This window comes from Rhinoraja longicauda, chromosome 6, assembly GCF_053455715.1.
Source record: "Rhinoraja longicauda isolate Sanriku21f chromosome 6, sRhiLon1.1, whole genome shotgun sequence".
NCBI classification, from domain to species: domain Eukaryota; kingdom Metazoa; phylum Chordata; class Chondrichthyes; order Rajiformes; family Arhynchobatidae; genus Rhinoraja; species Rhinoraja longicauda.
In genome coordinates, this window is record NC_135958.1 from 67,072,752 (window position 1) to 67,084,895 (window position 12,144).

General features: G+C 44.3%; 1 protein-coding gene across 1 annotated transcript in view; it reads right to left on the reverse strand.

Annotated features, from left to right (window-relative positions):
- The window catches only part of nup85 (nucleoporin 85), a 42,720-nt gene that overhangs the window by 19,456 nt on the left and 11,120 nt on the right, over nt 1–12,144 (reverse strand). The window contains exons 6-9 of the mRNA XM_078401221.1: nt 6,867–6,910; nt 5,493–5,562; nt 3,873–3,994; nt 2,044–2,178 (exon numbers count right to left, since the gene is read on the reverse strand). Of these exons, the coding sequence (XP_078257347.1) occupies nt 2,044–2,178; nt 3,873–3,994; nt 5,493–5,562; nt 6,867–6,910 (371 nt within the window). The remainder of the gene's footprint in view (nt 1–2,043; nt 2,179–3,872; nt 3,995–5,492; nt 5,563–6,866; nt 6,911–12,144) is intronic.

Sequence of the window (12,144 nt, forward strand, 5' to 3'; positions counted from 1 at the left end):
CTATCTTCTATACTCAACACCCTGACTGTTGAAGGCCAATGTACCAAAAGCTTTCTTGATCACCCTATCTACCTGTGATGCCACTTTTGGGGAACTATGTACCTTTGTTCCTAGATTCCTCTGCTCTACATTATTCCCCAGGGCCCTGCTGAAGGTCCTGTCCTGGTTTGACTTCCAAAAATGCAACATCTCACACTTGTCTGCATTACGTTCTATTAATTATTCCTCAGCCCACTTCCCCAGTTGATCCAAGATCCTGCTTTTTTGAACCAGTACCATCAAACTCTCATCATATGTTAACCCACTCATTCCTGGGATCATTCTCGTAAGTCTCCTCTGGACCCTCGCTAGCATCACCACATCCTTCCTCAGATATGGGGCTCAAAATTGCTCACAATACTCCAAATGCAATCTGACCAGCGCCTTATAAAACCTCAGCATTACATCCCTGTTTTTGTATTCTGGTCCTCTCGAAATAAATGCCTTCCTTACTACCGATTCGACTTGCAAATTAACTTTTTGGAATCCTGCACCAGCACTCCCAAGTCCCTTTGCATTTGCAAACTTACTAATTATGCCATGTACATTCTCAACCAAAGCATTGATATAAACCACAACTGCAATGGGCCCAGCACCGATCCCCAAGGCAAACCACTAGTCACAGGCTTTGAGTCTGAAAAACAATCTCCCACCATCACCCTCTACTTCCTTCCATGAAGAAAATACTCCATCCAGTCGGCAAGCCCTGGATGCCATGCAATCAAACCTTCCGGAGCAGCCTACCCTGCGGAACCTTATCAAATGGCTTGTTGAAGTACGTATGGAAAATGTCTATGGCTTTGTCCTCGTCAACCTTTCTGATACTTCTTCAAAACCTTATGACCTTAAAATTCAATCAAATTCGTAAGATATGATCTCTCACGTACAAAACCGTGCTTATTATCCCTAATCAGCCCCAGTCTACCCAAATGCAAATATATCCTATCCCTCGGAATCCTCTCCAGTAACCTGCCCACCACATATATCAAGCTCACTGGTCTATAGTTTCCAGGCTTTTACTTACAACCCTTCTTAAAGAGAGGCACAACATTACTGCAGGGCCCTGTACAGGGCCCTGGTAAGACTGCACCTGGAATATTGTGTGCAGTTTTAGTCTCCTAATTTGTGGAAGGAAATTATTGCCATTGAGGGAGTGCAGTGTAGGTTCACCAGGTTAATTCCCCGGATAGTGGGACTGACATGCGATGAAAGAATGGATCGACTGGACTTATAGTCACTGAAATTTAGAAGGATGAGAGGGGATCTTATGGAAACACATAAAATTCTTGAGGGATTGGACAGGCTAGATGCAGGAAAAATGCTCCTCATGTTGGGGGAGTCCAGAACCAGGGGTCAGTTTAAGAATAAGAGGTCGGCCATTTAGGACTGAGATGAGGAAAAACTTTTTCACCCAGAGTTGTGAATCTGTGGAATTCTCTGCCACAGGCGGCAGTGGAGGCCAATTCACTGGATGTATTCAAGATAGCTAGATAGAGTTCTTAGGGCTAACAGAATTAAGGAATATGGGGAGAATGCAGGAACTGGTTAGAGTTTGGACGATCAGCCATGATCATATTGAATGGCGGTGCTGGCTCGAAGGGCTGAATGGCCTACTCCTGCACCTATTTTCTATGTTTTATGATATGGGGAAAAAGCAGGTACAGGGTACTGATTCTGGATGATCAGCCATGATCATATTGAATGGCAGTGCTAGCTCGAAGGGCCGAATGGTCTACGCCTGCACCTACTTTCTATGTTACAAATATAAGGGTGACAGGATAGCAGATGAGAAAGCTAGTACACTGATAGCTTGCATGTGATCATTGTTTAAGCGCCAAAAAAAAAAATAGCTGCAGAAACATTTCAGCAAGGAGTCACCATCTTAAGGAAGGAGAAAAACTGGCAAATCACAACCACTTGGTTGAAATGATTCTTGCAGTACCGAGAGCAAACGAATAATACCACAAGGTGGAAAGGAAGGAAACTATCCGTTTTTGAACTTACAACGAAAATGGGCATTTTCCTCATTAGATCAGACATGCATTTGTACATGGAACTGCCAGCAGGATCAAGCAAGGCCTTCTTAGCCAGCATCTGTCGAGCCTCTCCCATTCGGCTTTGGAGTACGTAGCCAGTAATCTGTAAACAAAGACATTTCTTACGATAGGTCTCAACCCACTCCCTGCTAAGATTTCAGTTCCCTCTCCTTTTCAGACAAGGATACCAGTAACTCGCAGTCTGCCTGCAACTAGTAATACAGAAATGTTGCTGTTCACAACAGCACTCCCATCGAGCTTATCACACACAGCTCAAGATGGGTAAATGCTCTTGTTAAATAGCTACTCACTCAGTAGAAGAACCAGACCATATCAATCATGTTTCCAATATAGGGCCAGTGTTTCCAATTGCCATAGCAGGCCCGATCACTTGGACACCCACTTTCCAGTGCAGAGCACCAGAACACAACAAACAAGAAACAGAAGATTATGCCATTTGGTCCTCACATCTTCTCTACCTTTTTACAAGACTGGGGTTAATTTTGTACCTCATCACTAGCCTCATCTCTCCAAATACCATTAATATCCAAAAATCTATCAATCACGGGTTTTCGCCCAATGAGCAACCACTGTCCCTTGGGGGTAGAGAATTCCAATGATTTACAACCTTCACTTTGAAGAACTATCTTTTCAGCTGTGTTGAAGGGCTGAGCCCTTACTTTGGGAGTCTGGATACTGGATCTAGACATCCCAGCCAGGGGACATACTTGGATGCAACACCCGAAGCCCCAGAACCATTCACTACTACACCCACTAATCACAGCTTCCCAACCCAAGAATGAGCCAATAATTCCTGCTCGGTTTTACGTCTGTTAACCAATCCTCAATACCATGCCACTAGTTTTGTTTAATAACCACTTCTGTGGCACTTCGTTGAAGGCCTTCTGAAGGTCTAAGCACATCAGTAGCAAGTTTTTACCTACCAAGTTTTAGTTTTTAGTTTTAGAGATACCCCTTAGCACACCAAATCCGTGCTGACCAATGATCACCCTTACACTAGGTCTATCCTACACAACGGGGACAATTTACAGAAGCCAATTAGCTTACAAACCTGTACATCTTTAGAATGTAGGAGGAAACCAGTGCACCCAAAGAAAACCCACATGGTCACAGGGAAAATCTGAAAATCCCATACAGTTAGCATCCGTAGTCAGGATCGAACCAGGGTCTTTGGCACTGTAAGGCAGCAACTCTACTGCCAAATATGCCGCCGTAAGTTACAACCTCAAAACATGCCAGCAGATTTGTCAAACTACATCTCATCTTTCCTTTGATGCTATGGTGGACCTATTCTAGAACCAATGCATCTGCGAAAGATGACATGGTACAAAATATTGCACTTATTATCTCCTCAGCCACCTCTTCCAAAACCTTTAGATACAGGTCATCTGACCGAGTGGAATTTTTGATTTTTATTCACAATAATTTCTCTCTTTCTTTAAACAAATTGCTAATTTCAGCTCCTCATTCACTCTAGATGTGTTCTTGCATATTTCAGGGAGGATTGCCGTCTCTTCTTTCAGGAAGCCAGACAAAAATTGTTGAATTCCTTGTCATTTTCATGTTCTTAGATTAGAAGGTTTGCTCTTTTTTTTACCAACTCCTCCTCCTCTCCTCCCCCCCCCCCCCCCCCCCCCACCTTCCCAACACTTCTAATCAGAATACATCGCAGTTGGCCTTGCTGCCCAATCACTTAACAATCATGGGAATTTCATCTTCAGAACAACTAGCCCATCTATCATATCTACCGAGTTCACACAGCGAGGCGTCACCTACCACATTCCAGTAGTACAGGTGTTCTGTGGGCTCATCTGTGGCCATGAGCTGCTCAGCCATAGCATCCACTTGACAGATGTGCATTTTGACCCAGTCCAGGAGGAGTATTATGAGAGAACCAGCTGAAACCAGATATTACTACATTAGTGTTCAGCAGATTATAACCTCTTGCTGCAATGAGAGTTTAGCTTTTAGCCTCTTTTGACATTTATTTAGATAAATATTTCCAAGCCTCACTCCTGTGGGCACGGCAACAGATTTGTTAAACTAAATTTCTTCTTTCCTTTCAGTAGTGCGGCATAGATCGCAGTGATTTTCTTTTTCTTGAACTTATTTTTCCTTTATTGATACCACAAAGTTAAACTTGCCTTTGGCCAACATTCAGCAAAGGATAACAGTCACTTGGGTGATGTCTTCTCTAACATAGTATCCTACAATGCAGTTTCCTTTACATAGGAGAAATCCAGCAGTTGGTTCCCAGACAAGAGACTACAGATGCTGGAATCTGGAGCAACAACCAATCTGCTAGAAAAATGAATGGTGTTTCAGGATTCTGATGCATGGCCTCGACCCAAAATGTTGACACTCTTTCGCCCCAAACAAATGCTGCTCAACCTGCTGAGTTTCTCTGGCAGATTGTTTGTTGTCACAGATCGGATAATCATTCTGTGGAGCATCTGTGTTTGGCCTGCAGTGGTGATCCTATTGCTTACAAATTTAATTCACAATCCTATTCTTATCTGACATGTCTGTCTGCAGTCTCCTCCACTGCCATAGTGAAATCCAATATAAACAAGAAGAATGGCATCAGTCGTTCCTCTAGGCACCTTGTAACCTCCTGGAATGAGCAAAACTTCAGATAAATTGCTCTCTCATTGTTTCTCATTATCTTATTCCCCTTTCTCACCTTTTTTCTATAAAATTCCTAATGGTCAGTATTCATGCACCTTATCACCTGATCTGTCTTACCTGTAAGGCAGCAACTCTACTGCTCCGTCACTGTGCTGCACCTTGTTGTGAACCGAAATCACTTTGTCCGGTTCAGACATCTAATCCCATACAACTGCAGACACCAAAAATGTCCAAGAAGCTGCCAGCTTCTCGTAAATCTCAACTAATCCAATGACATTCCAACAGGAAAGGAACCCGCCACTCACCTCTTACCTTGCTCTCTTGAAGTTATAAAATCGTGGGGTCAAGACCCACTCTAGAACCTAAAGCACTCCAGTGCAGTACTAAAGACCTCTTGTTTGGGACAGAGAAGATCCCATGAGTGTATTTCACACAATGGAGTTATCTCTCGTGTGCTGGCTGATACAGGTCCCCAAATTAACATGATAAACAGATACAAGTACCAGTACATTGAATGCAATGACTGCTACACCTCAAAACTACTGAACCGATCATAAGGCATTTTGGGGACATAGGTCGTGATAGCCACTTGATGAATGCAACTCTTTTACTGACCAAGACTGGCATAAACTCACCTCGTTCCCATAATATAATTGCTCATAGGAAATCGTTAATATCACACATACTCCAAGGCCAAAGCGAATAAAAATGTAAACAGAATGAAAATTGTAAACTGAACGGTAACACATGCAGCATCCCAAATCTCACCTTGAGCTGCCTCGACATATAAAATCTCGCACAAGTTCCAGATCAGTTCTACTGCCGACAGAATTGAAACCTGCCATTGAAAGAACCATCACACTGTTATCTTCCATCAACAAATTCCAACAATCTAAACATAGTTCAAAAAACAAGGAAGACACACAGTGCTGGAGTAGCTCAGCAGATCAGGCAGCATATCAGGAGAACATGAATAGGTGACGTTTCAGGTCGGGATCCTTCTTCAGACTGACTGCAGGACAAAGCCTGGCAGGTAATTGACCATAAACGGTGGGGTCAGTTATTTGATAGGCAGATGGTTGGACAGAGGGAAAAAATGGAAAGACAGAAGACGTATTTGAACAAAATTGTTATGTTCACTATAGAAATTGAAGTAAATATTTTAATGGTTGTCTGTTTTTCTGGCAAATGTACACCATACCAGTTTGTATATTCTTATCAAATTTGTTCACGAAACAGCTGGACAGTTGACACAAAACTTCCCTGAAGATGCAACACTTGGCAGTGCCAAGTCACACTAAAAAAAAAATTATGTACAAAATCTGTGGACTAATCTTGCAATGCAAGTCTGTTTCCCCAGTGTGTCCCTTCATGGGTACTGGTAGGTAAACAAATGGTCTCTCACTAATCTGAAACAAAAATCATCGTTTTAAGGGCCAATGTACATCATCTATTCACAAGCATAGGAATGCCAATCTGTCAACAATTCAATTACCCATCTTCAATGAGATCACCCCTCATTGGGCGGCACGGTAGCGCAGCGGTAGAGTTGCTGCTTTACAGCGAATGCAGCGCCGGAGACTCAGGTTCGATCCTGACTACGGGTGCTGCACTGTAAGGAGTTTGTACGTTCTCCCCGTTACCTGCGTGGGTTTTCTCCGAGATCTTCGGTTTCCTCCCACACTCCAAAGACGTACAGGTATGTAGGTTAATTGGCTGGGTAAATGTAAAAATTGTCCCTAGTGGGTGTAGGATAGTGTTAATGTACGGGGATCGCTGGGCGGCACGGACTTGGAGGGCCGAAAAGGCCTGTTTCCGGCTGTATATATATGATATGATATCATACTTGAATAAAGACCAAGATAAGACACTGACAATCACTCAGTCCCCATAAAATTGAAAATCAGCACATAAATAAAAAGGAGAAAAGGCCTCTCCCAAAGTACAGAACCACAGAGCCTGAATGTTCTACAAGCCCTGTTGCATTAAGGGAGGCAGACGTCAACAATGATCACATCATTTTGAAAATTACCCATCTGTACTCATAAGGCAATAGGCAGCAACAGAAAGGCATCCAAGAAATCTCCTGCTTGAACTTATGGAATATATACACATTTATACAGGACTTAAATATAAACATACCTGATCTTCATACTCCAATGCAATGGTTCGATCAAGAGGAAAAGCTGGGAAAAGAAATATAAATATTTCTTGCAGATACTTCACTAAATTCTTCAAGAATGCAAAACACAGACAGAAGAGAGGGCAGGTTAATGAGGATTAAGTACAATGGAAATGCATAAAGGAAATGCCACAATTGAAGTGCGTACGCATTTTAAAAGCTGGCCGGAAAGATGTTTCAATAAGTATATTGAAACAGTTCTGCTCGTATGAGAATCTTTACCCAGAGGACAGAGATTTAAGATCAAGAGCAAAAAAAAATCTAGTGGTGGGAGAAAGGTTAGGCAAGTTTTGTACACAGTAAGTAAAATGCATTACTTCATAAAGATGGTGAAAGAAGATTCAAAGTATACAAATAAACATGTAGGGTACCAGGCAACCTAAGGAGTGGGACAAAATAGATTTTGAATAGTAGCATGGGCAAGTGAAGTAAAGTGGCGCTGATGATGGCTGCCACGGTGTACTGCTCCTTGCTGTTCTGTATGTATTTGTATGTTTGTGTTGTCTGCGGAAATCCCACAAGGATTACTTTCATGAGAGAGGTACTCCTTAACATCAGACATACGGTACCTTCAAACATTGTTCTGGATTTCTCTTACTCGCTGGATTATTTGGACATACTCGTTGGCGGGGCTGTGTTCAAGGTCTTGAAACGGTGGAGGACCTGTGGGAAGCGTTGTGGAGCACTCACCCTACTCCGGCAACGAGGATTACGCACACCGCTCCCGAGTATATTCCTCGCAAATCTACGTTCTCTCAACAACAAAGTGGACGAACTACAACTCCTGTGCCACATTAACAAGGACTTCCCTCGAGCCGCTGCCCTGTGCTTCACTGAGACCTGGCTGTGTGAGTTGACGCCGGACAGCGCGCTGCAACTGGCTGGCTTTCAACTACACAGAGCAGACCGCGACGCAGAGGCAGCGGGAAAATCAAGAGGTGGTGGAATATGCTTCTACACTAACCAGGACTGGTGCAGCGACATCATGGTACTGTCTAACTTCTGTTCCCACAATCTAGAATCCTTCTTTATCAATTGCAACCCCTTTTACTCTCCGAGGGAATTTACCTGTTACTCTCACTGGAGTTTAAATCCCCCCCCCAAGCCTGCAGCGCAAACACAACTGGCTGACCAGGTATTGAGGGTAGAGAGTGACTTCCCAGATTCCATGGTCATTGTTTTGGGGGACTTTAACAAGGCCAACCTCAGTCGTGACCTCCCAAAGTACAGACTTCATGTCACCTGTCCCACCAGAGGGGAGAGGACACTTGATCACTGCTAGACTTCAATCAAGAACGTATATCGCTCTGTTCCTCGGGCGGCTCTGGGTCTCTCCGATCATTGTTTAGTTCACCTTATTCCGACCTACAGACAGAAACTAAAATCTGCTAAACCTGTGGTCAGAACAACGTAAAGGTGGATGAGCGAGGGCATTGAAAAACTACAGTCCTGCTTTAACTGCACTAATTGGAATGTGTTCAGGGAAGCAACCACAAGCCTCGATGAGTACACAGACACTGTAACATCCTATGTCAGCTTTTGCGAGGACAGATACATTCCCACAAAGACCCAGTTCTGGTTCAACAACAAGCCCTGGTTCACAACAGAACCCAGACAGCACCGCCAGTCAAAAGATGAGGCCTACAGGAGCGGGGATACAGACCTCTTCAGGCAGGCCAAGTACAAGCTGAGAAGAGGAATCAGAGCTGCCAATGAAGGTACTCTGAGAAGCTGAGGAGCAAGTTCTCAGCTAATGACTTTTCTTCAGTTTGGAAGGGCTTGCAAGAAATCTCCAGCTACAAGAGGAAAACCCTCTGCTCCTTGGACAATCGTCAGCTGACCAACAACCTGAACAGGTTTTACTGCAGGTTCCAGAAACAGAAACATAATCCTGGGATTCCACACCCCCCCCCCCCCCCACACCACCAATCATCACGTCACACGTACTCACAGACTGACTCCAGTTTGCAAATACTGGACCTTCCCCCCACCCCCACCCCTTTGTAATCACCAATTTGCACATACTCACAGCCTGACTCCAGACTGGGCTCTTGTCCACTGCCCAACATCAGTCTGGCCACTTCTCCTTTCCCCACCTACTCCTCCTTAAGCAGCAAGACTGACTCCAGTTTGCAAAGACTGTCCCCTTCCCTCCCCCCACCCCTTTGCAATCACCAATTTGCAAATACTCACAGCCTGACTCCAGACTGGGCTCTCGTACACTGCCCAACATCAGTTTGGCCACTTCTCCATCTCCAACAATAGAAATTGCGGAGGTGGAGACGCTATTCAGGAAACAGAAAAGCCGGAAATCTCCAGAACCAGACAATGTTTCCCCCTCTACCCTCAAGCTCTATGCCGAACAACTGGCATTCTACAGGCATTTTCAACCGGTCCCTGCAAACCTGCACTGTCCCTTCCTGCTTCAAGGTCTCCACTGTTGTCCCTGTACCCAAAAAGACATGGATCACTGGTCTTAATGACTACATGGATCACTGGTCTCAATGCCTGTCGCACAGACCTCTGTCCTCATGAAGACCTTTGAAAGACGTGCTGGCCCAGCTGAAAAACATCACAAACCCCCTGCTGCACCCCCTGCAGTTTGCATACAGGGTCAATAGATCGGTGGACGACGCAGTCAACCTCGGCCTGCACTTCATCCTCCAGCACCGAGACCGCAAGGGGACCTATGCCAGGATTCTGTTTGTGGACTTTAGCTCTGCATTTAACACAATTGTGCCAGAGCTACTACACACCAAACTCTCCCAGCTGACTGTGACTGAACTCCACTGTCAATGGATCATCAACTTCCTGACAGACAGGAAGCAGCATGCGAGGCTGGGAAAGCACATCTTGGACCCGCAGACCCTCAGCATGGGAGCACTGCAAGACTGCGTACTCTCCCCTCTCCTTTACTCTCTCTACACCAATGACTGCACCTCCACAAACTCCTCTGTCAAGCTCCTCAACTTTGCGGATGAGACAACCCTGATTGGACTGACCCAGGATGGGGAGGAATCTGCCTAGACGGGAAGTGTCACAGCTGGCGTCCTGGTGCCATCGCAACAACCTGGAGCTCAATGCTATTAAGACAGTGGAACTAATTGTAGACCTTCGAACAGTCACATCTGTGGAGTCATTTAAGTTCATTAGAACCATCATCTCCAGGAACCTTAAATGGGGGGCCACAATCGACTCCACAGTCAAAAAGGCCCAACAGAGGATGTACTTCCTGCGGCAACTGAGGAAACACAATCTGCCACAGGCAATGATGGTCCAATTCTATACTGCTACCATTGAGTCCGTCCTCACCTTCTCCATCATGGTCTGGTTTGGCTCAGCCACAAAGCACGACATCCAGAGGCTGCGATGCTTCGTTCGATCAGCTGAGAAGGTTGTTGGCTGCAACCTTCTCCCCATTGACAAACTGTACACTGCAAGGGCCAGGAAGCGAGCGGGCAAGATCATCTCTGACCACTCTCACCCTGGCCACAATATCTTTGAAGCACTTCCCTCTGGAAGGCAACTCCGGACTGTCAAAGCAACCACAGCCAGACATAAAAACAGCTTTTTTCCACGAGTAGTAGTCCTACTCAATAAGTCTGGAGTCTCTTTTTTGCTCTGGTTTATTTTCACCCACATGTTTAGACCGTAATGTTGTATCCTTATTGTTTTGTTGTGTTTATGCTTTATTCTTAATTGTTAACTGTATGTTTGTGTTGTCATTTGTGAGCAGAGCACCAAAGCAGATTCCTTGGATCTGCACATACTTGGCCAATGAACTTATTCATTCATTCAAGTTTTATTGTAAATCTATGTTTCCAAGAGGAAATGTATGGAAAGAAAGTAGAATCCAAAGATATTTTATATGAACATTAAGGAAAAGAGGGTAACAAGAGAGAATAGGGCCCCTCAGAAACCATAACAGTCATCTATGTGTGGAGTGCAGGAGATGGGCAAGGTCCTCAATGAGTATTTCTCCTCTGCTTTTACTAGAGAGAAAAAAATAATGACTAAGGAACTTGGGACAGAAAATAGAGATGGCTTGAGGGCAGCCCATATTATGGCCGAGGAGGTACGAGATGATGCAAGGTATATGAAGACTGATTAATCTCTTGGTCCTGATCAGATACAACCAAGGATACTGTGGGAAGCTAGACAAGAAACTGCAAGAGCTCTGACTGAGATATACAAATCATTATTAGATACGCATGTGGTGCGGGATGACTGGAGGGTGGCTAATGTTGTGCTTTTATATCAGAAGGATTAAAGGAAAAGCATGGAAACTATAGACCAGTGGACCTAATATCTGTGGTAAGTTACTGGAGAGGATTATGAGGGATAAGTTATATTCATTTGGTTAGACGCAGATTAGGGATTACACGTGGAGGATAGTGTCTCATAAACCTTATTGAGTTTTTGAAAGAAGTAATTATGAAGGTTGACGAGGGCAAGGCTGTAGACATTGTCAACATGGACTTCAGCAAGGCCTTTGATAATGTTCTGCTTGGTAGGCTAGTCTGGAAGGTTGAATTGCATAGGATCCAGGGAGAACTAGCTAGCTGGATACACAATTGGCTTCATGGAAGGAAGCAGATGGTGGTGGTGGAAGGTTTTGTATCAGGCTGGCAGCCTGTGACTTGTGGTGTGTCTCAGGGGTCAGTGCTGGGCCCCTTGCTGTTTGTGGTTTAGAGCAACAATTTGGGTGAGAAAGTACAAGGCATAATTAGTAAGTTTGCAGAGGACACTAAAATGGCAATATCGTCAACTGTAATGGCAGTTTCTATACCATCTCAAAGTCCTACTTCGATAGCCATTACTACTCGGGGATGAAATGTAGTTATAGCTTAAGCACAATGACAATAACCGAATTAAGCATAAATGGCTCCTACAGTCAACAGTGAAGATGGTTATCAAATCTTACAGTAGGATCTTGGTCAGATGGGCAAAAGGGCTGAGGAAGTTTAATGCAGATAAAGTACAGCAAAACAATCTAGGAGTTCAGGTTCATAGTTCCGTGAAAGTGGCATCACAGGTAGATAGGGTGGTAATGGCAGCTGTTGGTAAGTGGCCTTCATCAGTCAGGGTTTTGAGTATAGAAGTTAGGAAATGATATTCAATCTGAAGAAGGGTCTCAACCCAAAATTGCACCAATTCCTTCTCTCCAGAGATGCTGCCTGTCCCGCTGAGTTACTCCAGCATTTTGTGTCTATCTTCAAATTATATTACAGTTGTACA